Source organism: Bombus pyrosoma, linkage group LG1, assembly GCF_014825855.1.
Source record: "Bombus pyrosoma isolate SC7728 linkage group LG1, ASM1482585v1, whole genome shotgun sequence".
NCBI classification, from domain to species: Eukaryota; Metazoa; Arthropoda; class Insecta; order Hymenoptera; family Apidae; genus Bombus; species Bombus pyrosoma.
Genome location: NC_057770.1, coordinates 4,198,937 through 4,212,029, shown reverse-complemented (window position 1 = coordinate 4,212,029; position 13,093 = coordinate 4,198,937). Strand labels below are relative to the sequence as shown.

The 13,093-nt window shown below is 44.0% G+C and overlaps 1 protein-coding gene across 8 annotated transcripts in view; it reads left to right on the top strand.

The window, feature by feature from the left end:
• LOC122567514 (protein Skeletor, isoforms B/C) overlaps positions 1-11,812 on the top strand; it is a 51,436-nt gene extending 39,624 nt beyond the window's left edge. For 7 of the 8 annotated variants that reach the window (XM_043726142.1, XM_043726133.1, XM_043726124.1 and 4 more), the window contains exons 5-12: positions 7,021-7,259; positions 7,352-7,532; positions 7,671-7,691; positions 7,807-8,197; positions 8,352-8,672; positions 8,839-8,962; positions 9,224-9,518; positions 9,631-11,812. In XM_043726142.1, the coding sequence (XP_043582077.1) occupies positions 7,021-7,259; positions 7,352-7,532; positions 7,671-7,691; positions 7,807-8,197; positions 8,352-8,672; positions 8,839-8,962; positions 9,224-9,518; positions 9,631-9,753 (1,695 nt within the window). In that variant the 3' untranslated portion in view covers positions 9,754-11,812. The remainder of the gene's footprint in view (positions 1-7,020; positions 7,260-7,351; positions 7,533-7,670; positions 7,692-7,806; positions 8,198-8,351; positions 8,673-8,838; positions 8,963-9,223; positions 9,519-9,630) is intronic. The other variant, XM_043726186.1, reaches the window with a different exon arrangement.
• Positions 11,813-13,093: the final 1,281 nt, after the last annotated feature.

Sequence of the window (13,093 nt, the reverse complement as noted above, 5' to 3'; positions counted from 1 at the left end):
CAGGCCATTCTTCCAGCTTTCTATCGTTCTACTACTCCTAGCTACTCCTTTCTATCTTTCTTTCTATAATTTTCTTCTCGCTTTTCTTACCCTGTAACTCGTCTCTTCCTCCTCAACTCGCCTCCTCTCTCCTCCTAACGTCTCCTTCTCTGCGTATCGGTTCACCGATCTCTTTCTCGCTTTGCCCCGTAGTTCTCCCATCGTTGTCTCTCCCTTTTTCGCTCATTCACCCCGCTCGTCGGTTTCTCGCGGTCTCTCATCCGTCTCTTTTCCAGCGGCTTCTCCCTTTCTGGCCGATTCTCTGGCTCGTTCGCCTCTCCTTCGCACCCTCTGTCATCCGCTTCCCCTCTATATATCTTTCTCGCTCCCGACACGCCGATTGGACGGGAGCTTGCGAAAGTTCCAGGTATCCCGGAGGACCGCCCACCGGTCCTCCTGCAGCCGGGAAAGTTTCGTCATTCCGTGCAGAACAGGGAGGGAATCCGCTGCTGATGTTGCTCCGCCGGCGACGCTGTATACCTTGGCAATTGGTCGGCCCTATTCAGAAATCACGCGACACGCCACTTTCTGATAACCTCCGGCACCGAGGTGTAATTAAATTTCCAAGGATTTCGCGAATGAACCTGGACCGTGTGCCCTAGATCGGTACGCTCGCGTAATCGAGATTTCCCAGAGACTTTCGCAGCGTAGGGACGTTTAACGTAAATATTTTATCGCGTTATTCGCTATTCTTTCTTCTTTTTCTTCTTTTTTTTTTTTCTTTTTGATATTTCACGAATCTTTCCGTTAATAAAAACGTATTAGTTAAATAGGAAACGAGTTCGAGGAAATATATAAATATCGAGTAATATCGTACAGAGCGTGGAGCAATTACGTTGGCAAGTTTATAAACCGGTATCAGTCCCCAGGCGGCGCGCGTGGAAACAGCTCAGTCGGAAAGAAGTTCGAAGTGACGCGAGAAATCCATGTAATTAGACTGGTGAAACGTATTTAACGGGAGCTTATCCCCGGTTAGTATAAAGTTTCGATTAAAAAAAAGTTCCATTAAATCCGCCGGCTAAGATATAGAGGAATTACGAGGAGGGGAGGCTCTTTTAATTTATCATCTGCTTTAAATCCAACGGACGCTGCTTGATAGAAGCGGTGCTTTTTAGCTCCGATTTCCAAGGTTCGGCCAATTGCCAGGATCGGAATTTCACGAGAGCCTCGTACAAACACGATGATACTTCCTGACCTTGTTCCATGCTATATCCTTCGTCCATCTACGCTTGACCTTCGAATCCAATCGTCTTCGTCCTACCTTGTATAAATTATTTACCTCGCTTGAAAATATTTTATATTTTGATACTTCTCTCGAGAACATCGGAATCCGCGGTTTACCTCGATCGAACGATTATCCGTTAAACCTCGGACGTCGTAAGATCGTCTAGACGTTGAGACAACGTCGTGACTGCGTTATCAATTTAATCGTCTGTTGGCACGACGTTGAACGATAATCGCGACAGACTAGAATCGCTGGCCCGGTAGCAGTAAAGTGCAACATAACGTGCGTTTGCTCTCGTTTGACGAAGAACAGGGATAAGGGGCGTTGCTATCGAGCCTAACGAGGCTCGATGTCTCAATTTCCGTAAGAACGTGCGCCTCGCAACAGGGGGTGGCCAATCCCGAAGGGGAACGCCTGCCTGTCTAGGGACGATACGGAGCTGATAAGGTGCTAAAATAATATACGGCTATGACCTGTTCGGAATCTCTCAGATTCGGATGCATCGTCGTCCCGTTTCTTTCTTTCCTTTGTAATTATTAGCCTCCACTGCTGAGATTATCGCTAAGGGATCGACAAACACGGAAATGAAATCTTTAGGGAGAAAGATAGAATCGACGTGTGTGTATCGCTGTATCGGGCACGTGGTAGATTAATTTATTTCCTTGGTCAATTTTTATTACGATAATTTTACTGACCTTATCTTTACGTGTATTAACAAAAGCAGTTGTTACATTATTTTTGGATCGAAATTTTAATACAACGTTATTTGGATTCTTTCTTGGTCGTTCTAGACCGTTCAAAATCTTAATTTCACCAACACTTGGATTGTTTCTCCAAATTATTGTAAATTAACGAAATTCGGGCAATTTCTTTCGGAAAGATTAAAGAGATCAAAGTACAATAATAATTGGTGAATGCAAAGGCGAAGGAAGAAGCAACCTAAAGAAGATATTTTTCAGTCACAAGGGCAGATTATTAGATCCGTTCGTCCTTGATCGTGTAGTCGTCTCCCTTTCCCCGGGATTGTTTCTTGATGCTATCTCTGACTCTCCAGTTTGTTAGGGGAATTTATTTGATTGAATATCGACTGTTCGGGCACCCGCCTCGGTTATAACGAGTATATCAGCATCGGCCGTATCGCACCCGTCCACAGGGACCACCCCCGTGAATTGTGTTCGTGGGGCGGTACGGATCTTAATCCAAATCAACCGACCGGCCACTTGGTCACGTTTTTTTCGAAAATAACGTAAGAAAAATGATCGCGGTGAATTTATTCGGAAATCTTGTTCTCTGAGAACAGGTATAATCCGAGATTATAAATCTTCGAATTTTCCATCCTTTACTTTCTTGCAGCGCGTGATTGCAGTTTTATAATTTATATCCATTGCCACTGGCGGCACCAGGAAAACGTTCGCCACGTTACGCGCAAGACATTAGATTTAAAGAGATTTACGCACGGGTGCGCGCATGGCGCATATACAGACTCAAGACTCGCATAATAGAACCCGATTCGAATCTAAATCCCAGCTTACGAGATAAACAGTCTATTAGGGGCTGCAGTAACCCTCGGTGAAACTTCCACCGGCCTATAACGACCAGATCAAAGGTATCGGATCGACGAGGGCCCCTCCTGACCATCGTATCCCGATTTATAAACTGCCGGTGTCTCCCTTTCGCGCGACTTCAATTTACCGGAAATTTTATTCCTCCGATCGATTCGAATTCCGAGTAATAATATTCCGATCATTTTCGAGGAAATTATTTATCGAATTTTCCATCGACGATTATTAGCAGAAACACGAGTCTAGTCAGATATTAGCGATTCTTATCTTATGTAGTATCTTCAATGGAATATACTGTTATTATATCCTGATATATTGTGATTTATTTATAATGAATGGATTGTACAAATATTGACAGAAAAACGATGGTAGATTAACATGAACTAATCGCAATAACACGCTACAATTTAGACAACTCTCGACACAACGGACCCAACGTTCTCTCTCACGCAGACCACACTCTCTCGACGACGCTAGCAACACTATACTCTACAACGCAACTCGCGCTCTCTGACTTGTCGACTTATTCTCTCCGACTTCCAAACTAAAACTGCCCTGCTCTCGCATCTCTTTTGTCTTTCCGTAGACCTACCACGCACGTGTTCCGTGACCGTTCGTGGCCAAGGCCACGTAGGCCCTTTTTACAAAACTATACGATTGAAGAACGCCTCGGCTCTCGCGACATTGTATGTGGTTCACCCGCTAACTTCTAGGCCTTACGTCCGCGATACTACACTTATAATGAAAAAAGTCCGACGTAAAGGGAAACGTGAAATTTCGTTCGAATCGAAAGTTGACCGGAAGCTAGTTTGATAAGGAGCGATTAATTGTTGGCTGCGGATGATACCGTACGCGGCACGTGATCCGTTCGATGATCGACGTCGAAGTATCGCGATTTTCAGTGTTCCCGGCCTTTAGCGATTATCGCGAAAACAATGGCATTTCTATGGATGGCTTGCAGGGAAAAATCGATGTTGGAAAGCGAGATGAAAAGTTTTAGCGCGTGAACTGTCCGAGATGGACGGGCGAATGGATCTCGCGTGAGATCCGCGTGAAAGAGGCAAAGTGAATGGTTGGTGAAAAATATCGGGCAAGTTCGTTTTAATCGAAGGTGTAACGTATCGAGGAAGATCGTGGAATCGCGTGGGCGATCGTAACGAGTAAATTAAAGGTATTCGTTGGACGATGTCTGTATTTAATGCGAAGGGCTGTCGTTGAATATCGAAGGAAGACGCGTGGGTGCTGTCAAATCCGAACATTTCCTATTATATCACCCACAATTTCGTAAATTTACAACGTAATTAATCGTAACGTGAATACCAAAGTTCCACAACCATTGTCCCTTTTTCGATGGAATTTCTTTCGCGTAAAACCCTTTACACGTGGGCACCTTAAATTGTTTTCGAAATTACCTTCTCCCTCGTGTATGTTTGAACAACATCGTACGGTATCGAGTACGTCGAGTAATAACGAATTAATCGACGAGTAATTCATTCATCCGGGGACTCAACGTGCAAACTCGGGTGGACCCTCGACTCGCATACTCGCATAAGCACCAATTTTCAGAAGATCTCGCCCACTCAAAACACCATTAAGCTCGAGTTCTAGTTCATTGGTAGCCAGCATCTCCGTTCTTCTCTCTCTCTCTCTCTCTCTCTCTCTCTCTGTCTGTCTCTTTCTCTGTCTCTGTCTATCGCACTGTCTGCGTATACGCGAGCACATAGCCACTCGCAGAGGGTGGATATGATTGACGAGCCCTTAAACGAAATGGGATTAATGCGCGTGCAAATTTCAAACTCAGCCGGCGGGAAGGGAAACGTCGGGCCCGACTTGCCGATAATCATTATTATTAACGATGGAATTAGTATTCGACGAAGTGCGGACTTGGGAGAACTCAAAGGGGGCTACTTTGCTTTCCGGGCGCCGACATAATGCCGGCGAAAACTTCGTAGACAATGGCGAAAAGTTTCGCATCCGTTTTGTTCCGTCGTTTCCAATTGGCCCGTCCAAATGTTTAATTTCCTTCACCGTTTTCCGATCACGCTGAACTTTCAAAATAAAGGTGAACGTTAATTTGCCGGTTGAATGGCCGAAAGGAATGTACATCGGTGGAAGATTAATTTTTAAAAGCGACGCCGCGCCGTCTCGTTGCTGTCGCCTTTTGAAGCGTGCCGGTTCGATCAACGACGAAGTTCTTTTGCTCGCCAACTTCCTGCCTCGCCGGAAAATTATTAATCGAGTAATCGGCTGGTCGATCCTTCGCCCAAGTTCCAATCCCATTCACACGCGTTTTCACCTGCGATTTTTCCTTCGAAATTCGACACTACCTGGATGTATCTACCCTGGTTCGAGCCAGTGACGCGTACTTCTTGTGCAAGAGAATTCGTGTTGTCATCGTCGGTTAGTATTGGAAAAGTAATCGTGAAAATAAGATTACGTGGAAGGAGCGTTGCGAAGAAAACGATTAAAGAGGCAAGAAGAAAGGTGACCAGTTTCAAGATAAAGAATAGAACGACTAGTTCACAAGCAAATTCGTCAGGATCGTCGTACGTTATGTTTTAATCAGAAATCGGTCTGGAACGGAATATATGTAAGTTTGTGAAATTTCACGCTTCGAAGAGGCTCGTACAATCCGCTCAAGACGAAAGTAAAAGAACAATTTCTGAGGAATTGCTGTTCGAAATTTTCCGCGCCGTTTATCGATGGATCAAGTTGCCGAGACAAGAAAAACGACAAAGTTGCCGGCAGAGTGGTTCTCGTGGAAATTTCTTGGCCCAATTGGAGCGACGTTTTTCCGTGACTCCGAAAGCTTGTCGAGAGGGAAAAGCAAATAATTTAACGAATCCGGCGACCCTGATATGGAAAACTCATATCGTCGGTTCAAGGTATCGCGCGTATCGATTTCTTTGTAGACAAAAGTCTGCGAGTCGGTTCCAAAGAACATCTCGAAACGGGCGGAATCAGGCCACGTATACAGTAGCCTTGAGCGGAATATCGAAGACGTCGAAGATATTCACCGACTTTTCAATCTTCCACTCTTGGCACACTTCTCGAGGAGTCGATAAAAAAGACAATAGAAAAATAGCGGCCGACAGATCCGGTTAATCGGTGTACGCCAATCACACGTGCAAGTAGATGCTTGAACCTATTGAAAAATCCTTAAATAGTCGAAACAAAATTGGCACGTTCGGATCGAATAAAATGGCCGAAAACGAAATAACTCGCTGTGGATATAAATTTGCAAAGTCTCTTAATCGATCTAAAACGAAAAGGCTAGCAAACGTTTCTTAAATATATAAGTGACTTAAAAACGGCGTAAAAATGGGAGAGAAAAGGGAGCAGAGAATAAAAGGGGGAAAAGAGGAAGCGTATAAAACTGTATCGTACGCGAAATAGATTTGTCCAGGGTTACGGAATGAGTTGAGAAATCGTCGCGAGCGCTGAATTTTCTCCCATAAAACGTTCCCCAGGGGATAAGCGAGTAGATCACCCTGTATACGGGGTGGAATCCGTTTCTCGGATTTTACGAGGTCCCGCTCGAGATCTTTCTTTTTCTACTTTCGCCGGTTCTCCATCCCCCACTCCCCTCTCTCTCAGTCTCTCTCTCTCTCTCGCCCTTTAAACCTCCACCTCTCCAATCGCGTTCCTCTCTTTTACTTTCTATCGTTATTCCACTCCTATGCCTTCCTCGTCTCGCTTATTCAGACGTTTGACGGAACTTAGAATATAAACGACCCCAAACCAGACCCTATCGATACGTCAGCTTCAACAGGGGGTAAGGAATGATAGATCGACTTTTTCGACTGGCAGGGTGTAAATATGCGGTCTCTGAAAGACAGCTTGATGAGACGGTTCCTGTTCGACGCCGGAAATCTCTCTCTTTCTCTCTCTCTCTCTCTTTCTCTCCCTCCCTCTGTCTGCCCTCTTGATCCTTTACCTTCGACAGGGAAATCGAAGCTTCGAATCGCTCGACTTTCTCGCGAAACTCGGTCCCGCGCGAGACTGGAAGAGATTTCTTCGACAAGAAGATTAGAAAAGTTGGAGAATGCAATGTTCAGCGCGACTTTGAGAAACCTCAACTTTAAAAATACGTTTGCTGGAAATTGTCACGTTATACGTTGACGCTTTCCCATCGCTCGGATTGCATCGGTGGAAATGTTGGATCGGATCAAACTTACGTCTAATTTGCCGCAGGTGAACTTCGGAGACGTTTTCATCCCGGCGAACCTGAAAGCGCCGAAGGCCAGAGTGCTGCCTGAATTCTCGAGGTTGGCGCACGGCCTCCGTAGCGGCAACATCACCATCTTAGATTGCAAAACTATTTACATCCCGAATCTGCATTACGACGGCGCCGGTCCTGACGCTTACTTCTGGGTTGGAAACGGCTCGGAGCCCAACACGTTTGGCATCAAAGTACCAAGCGAGAGACAAAGGTACATCGTGCTTGATCTATCCCGTCGGTTCGAACGTTCCCTTAAACTTCGTGTGCATTACAAATAAAAAACGAGCATTTGTATTTTTGCAGCTTGGCACCATTAAGTGGTTATCAAGGAGCGGACATAGAAATCGTTTTGCCGGCTAACTTGACCGTGCACGACATCGACTGGCTGTCGGTTTGGTGCGTTCAGTTTAAGCACAACTTTGGACACGTTATGATCCCGAAGGACCTCGACGTTCCACCGGCTCTTGGACAGACAAAGATCGCGGTAACTGGAAACGAACTGTTCGCGAACAAACTGAATTTCATTTCTTAGTATTCATGCACCTGTTAAAAAAAAAACGTTGTTACGTTCGTTCAATTGAGTCTGACATTTCATTAACGAAATGTATTTTTATCGGGATAGCCGCCTTGGTGGTACGATCCTGTAAGTAACGTAGAGTCTATCAAACAGACGATTTCCACGTGTCAGAAACGATCATCCGTTTTAAATACAAGCGTGGCTCCTATATAAAAGGCAAAAACTTGCGTTGTTTTTGCAGACAAGCAGCACGCCACCACCACCGGACAAGGAAACGCCGCCTCTGTCGAAACTCGAGCTGACCAACTGCAAAGAGATAATGGAGGGCCGTGTGCAGGTCCAGTGGGAGATGATAGGAGACGATATCCAGATCAGAGTGTCCGGCCGGATCAACGAGGACCAGTACGTTGCGTTCGGTTTATCCGGTCGCGAAGGAAAGCCCGAAATGATCGGTGGCGACGTGGTCGTGGTCGCTTACGACAACAGGACCGGTAAATTCATCGCGGTCGACTATTATTTGTCGGATTACGCGCAATGCGACGGCAAGAAGGGTGTGTGCCCCGATGAAAGGGTCGGAGGAAAGAACGACGCCGTTCTCGTACACGGAGAACGAAAGAACGGCGTAACGACAGGTAAGAAATTACTTGTTCGATGATCGCGAAAAGCATTTGTATTTATCGTACCATTTATATACGTACTAATTAATTAGGTCCAAGTGTATGAAATTTATTTATTTCGTTTATCATCGAAGATTACAGTATGTAACGTTCGCGATCGACATTTCAGTTACTTATATGAGACCTATGAGTACAAACGAGCCGGTAAAGGACAGAATGATCCCAAACACAGAGACGAGCGTAATCGCGGCGATAGGACCTCTGAATATGAGAGGAGAAGCCAATGCTCATCACAGCTTCGACAGGACGAACGAGGACATTCGTATTGATTTTACGTCGAGGAACGTGCACGAGTGTACAAATTCCCTCTACAACCTCCCGGACATGTCTGACATCGAACCCTGGCCAGCAGCCGTGATCACCAACGAAACTACCTTCAGCACGAGGATCGGACCTGCTGGTGGGAAAAGAGGATACACGAGGATCACAGGTATCCTTCCTTGTATGCTACGTTCGTTGGATAACTTATAAAACGAGCGTTAAAAAGAAGACTATTATTGGGCTATTATTTTTGGCAAATCCTTTTATACCTTATCTTTTTTATACGTTCGTGTCGTGTTGTTTGAATATCGCAATGATCGGGGATTGAAACGTAGGACAACCTGCTTGGGGAATCGCGTGGTACATCAACGACTTGCTGATCCCTGAAATCACAGTGGAGAGAGGACAGACGTACACGTTCATAGTCGAAGGTGGGAACGATCCGGCTAATCCAGCAAGGCGAGTTGAAATTTCAAACTATTAATAGTCCGGTTTGTATTCTGTTTCCTTGATTTCGCCGCTCGTTCGATGTTCGATAATTATAGGAAATTTGTAGCGCCGGCATACCTCGTTCACTGCCATTCCATCGCAATTTTCCATAGAATTTTAGAACGTATCGTCGAGGCCATTGTTTTACGAATTGTTTCTTTTCGAAATTGCCTGCGGAATGATAAGTTTCTGCTTCTCGTGGAGCGTAAGAACGCGACTTCTTTCCTGTAGGTACCATCCATTTTATATCACCGACAGTCCAGAGGGTGGATTCGGTCAAAAGACCGAGACAGAGCAAAGGGCACAGAGAGTGTTTGCTGGAGTAAAATACGACACGGACGGATATCCTTATCCCACGGCGGCTGGTCGTTACTGCGAATGGGTTCACAAGACGGTAGACATGAGCGCGGATATGGAAACTTTTGAGAATTTCTTTGAAACCCTTAGACTAGAGTGCGACAAGGGTGAGCCCGCTAAACTTGTTTGGACCGTGACTGAAGATACTCCGGATTTGGTCTATTATCAGGTACGATTCGTAAAGATACTATTGACATCGTATGAACGAAAGATCCACGCTTTTGCCATGATTGTGTCGCGAATAAAGAACGTTATTCAACGAGAACAATTTGTCTCCACAGTGTTACACGCACAATAACCTGGGCTGGAAGATAAACGTTGTCAACAGCGCACACGCGGCCATTCCGTTACTGTCGATGGTTACAACGACGTTCGTCGTCGGTATGTTACAATTCATAAGATGAATCAATCCTTAAATATTGCCTAAAACATACGCGAGGAGTTACGAGCGTACGTGCGATCGCAAGGTCAGATCTGAAACAAAACGAGACGAAGGGAAAGGTAAATTCGGATTCGAAGGAAGCTCGCGTAGATAACGACGGTGATAAAACAAAAACAAAAAAAAAAAGGCGATTGTTAAAATCTGCTGAACACGATACAAGGTTGTAAGAAAGTACTTAGCTCGTAAGGTTTAATCGTACGTAAAAGATTAGCAGAATATTTTTAAGATCTCTATCAGATTCAATATTTCATATTATACTATATATATGTATATGTATATGTATATTTATATATACGCATATATATATAATTATATATATTATATATATACATACATACATACACGTATTAACACGGCACTTGAGGAGAACGAGATTCGAGGTGATTTTTAACGTTTAAGAATTTAAGAGACTACTTAGGAAAAGGAGAGCGAGAATAATTTCTGACAATAATAATAATTCGGGAGCGGGGTATAAACGTGGATAATTTCTGACAATAACGTAAAACTTGTATTGTTTATCGTGGGTACAGGGAGGGAGACTGTAATTTATCGAGCAGAATCGATCGGTGTAGATCGATGCGTATATCGGTGATAAACGAAAGAACGGGGAAAGTATCCGTGGTACATGTACAATGTAAATTTTGCACAAAGCTATAGTTGAGTATAATGTAACATTAAAGATCGAGTAGTACTTAAGATATACATTTATAAATGCTGTCGACTTGACAATAATACGTAGGGTAGTAAACGATGAAGGAATCGCTGAAGAGAAAAAAAAAAAAACGGGGAAATATGTACAAGGTAACGTCAGACATTATGTAATTTAAGGGTGATACAGTTGCAAACTATCCCCTATACGTGTAACAATGCTATAATATGTACATACTATAGAGTGGACCTTCCTAAAACGGAATGAAAGTATAAAATGTGCCTTGGGTACAGATAATGAACTTCTCTAATTACACGAATTAGGAACCACTCGGACAAGAGATACCCTGTAGTACTTAGGAGCTGGTTTCTTGCGCGTTGAACGTATCCATACGTGGTCAATTCATAGAACCGAATATTAACGTTGATGTTTCGTTTCGCAAGGATATACTGAGCGAAACGGTTCAGTCTGTCTTAACTGGAGAGTCCAATCGAAATCAATTCGCAAAGACGTAACGGCGAGCGAACAGGTAGCGTGATACGTGCAAGGAATGAGATGTCGTGCAACCAAGAAATCAGAAAAATACATAATCACTCTAGAAACGTAGAGATTAACGAGGTAGCGAAAAAGAAGAAACGATATATCTCTCCCTCTTTTTAAACGTGAATAATAAAAACTATGCAGTGTCCAGATTCTAAGTAACGGGGTGTCCTCAAAATTGCCAGCAGTCAACAAAATTCTTTGCAATTCCGATTGCTTAACGTACGAAGACCAGCCTGTATTTAATTACATATGCATTCATACCTAACATAAACATTATATATATATATATATATATATACATACACAAAAACACACACACACGCGCACACACAGATATATATATATATATTAAACATACATACATTATACGAGGTACTACATGCATAAATATAAAAGAAAATTCGGAAATTTACATCGTTTAGCTGTCAACGTTGTCCAGTTTGTATTCGTCCGCGCTTATCAATCGCGATAACCAAAATGACAATAACGATTGGACAAATATCTAGCACAACAGTTTATACCGTTCTGCTCTACCTTCGATTTACGATAGATCAAAGGATCGGCTCCTCTTCGAGCAACACGCGTAAACAAGCAACGAATACGCACGTTGGACATCGTTGCTCGAGCTTCTAAGCGAGATGCGTCAAAGAAACAACAGTGTCAAGTAAGGATACTACGTATTACACGCGTTTGTAGAGTTAATTAAGCGACCGTAAGGCGAAGCCGAAGATTCGTTTGATCGCCGTGTCGATTCAACGCGTCTGGATTCCAGTGTTTCCGGCGATGCTCGACGGCGATCCTCCAGAGAATACCATACGATTCCACATGATTTTCTTCGGGTCTGTACACCATAGAATAACGCATCCTCGTCGCCATTTTCGTTCTTCTTCCTCGTCTCACTGCTTTTCTTCGTCCCTTCTTCCTTATCGTATCTGTTATTCTTCTTTCTAAGCGAATCCTTCGAGAGAGCGAGGCGGATTGTAGCATGTAAGCGGATATAAAACTCCAACTTCTGTGAACGACAATAATATGATACCGACGGATTGCCGGATCGGAAATTCAGAGGGGCTGCTCCGATGAATCCAGCGATTTACGCGCGACCCGGAAGAGAAAGGAACGTTTCGAAAGACGCCGGACTCGACGAAACTTGCTGTCCCGCGTTTCCTGCTTTTACTCGAGACAATAAACGAGCTGTTGAAACCGTAAGGATCGATCGTTCGTTCGCCAATGTTACTCGGACAATAACGCGATTAATCGCCACCAAAGAGTTCTATATTTTATGGAGGGGATGGTAAAACGTATCCGAAGGACGATCGCGACGATCGAAAGTAAACGCTTGACGATATTCGTGGATACGGTTTACTGTTCTAAATTTTGAAATTCCGACAATAATCACGCTCGATCCTTTCAAGTACAAACGTCCGATAATAATCGATCGCGTTTGTCGGTTATTAGATCGGACAACGGATACGGTCGTTCGTCAAAGGAATGGCCGCGCGAAGAAAACGCTCGGTCGTAGGACAGCAGACGCCATTCGTTAGAAGACAAATATGTATCTGTACGGATCAATTATTCGAGTTGTAAGTGTAGAAAAAGAGAACTTAAACGGCGCACAGTTGCGCCGGCATTAAGCTACTAGCAGTAAACGAGTGTACAGAACGAACGAAAGTTTTAGATAGGAATGTGTAAAGATCTTCTCTTTTTAATAATCTCGTCTCTCCTCTCCTCTCCTCTCCTCTCCTCTCCTCTCCTCTCCTCTCTTTTTCTCTCTGTCCGTCTCTGTCGCGTATATGTGCACTTTCTACGCCACTATTTCTCTCTCTTTGTCTCTCGTTTTCACTTTGTCCCGTAGAATATTCACGGAGCAGCCCGAGCGATGTCCCTTAAGTTGTTAGCAGTTAAGGAGAGAGAGAGAGAGAGAAGAAAAAAGAAAAAAACGATAGTTTAGAAGTTAAGCGAAAACCTTCTTTTCTCGCCGTATCGAGGTGTAATTTAAAAACGACGTAAAAAGAAAATATGAAAAGAGAATGGAGAATATGTACGAGCGTCGAAGATGATCGTGTACGGTCGATCGGCCGTCGTTCGAATCGACGAAACGATGGCTTGGTTT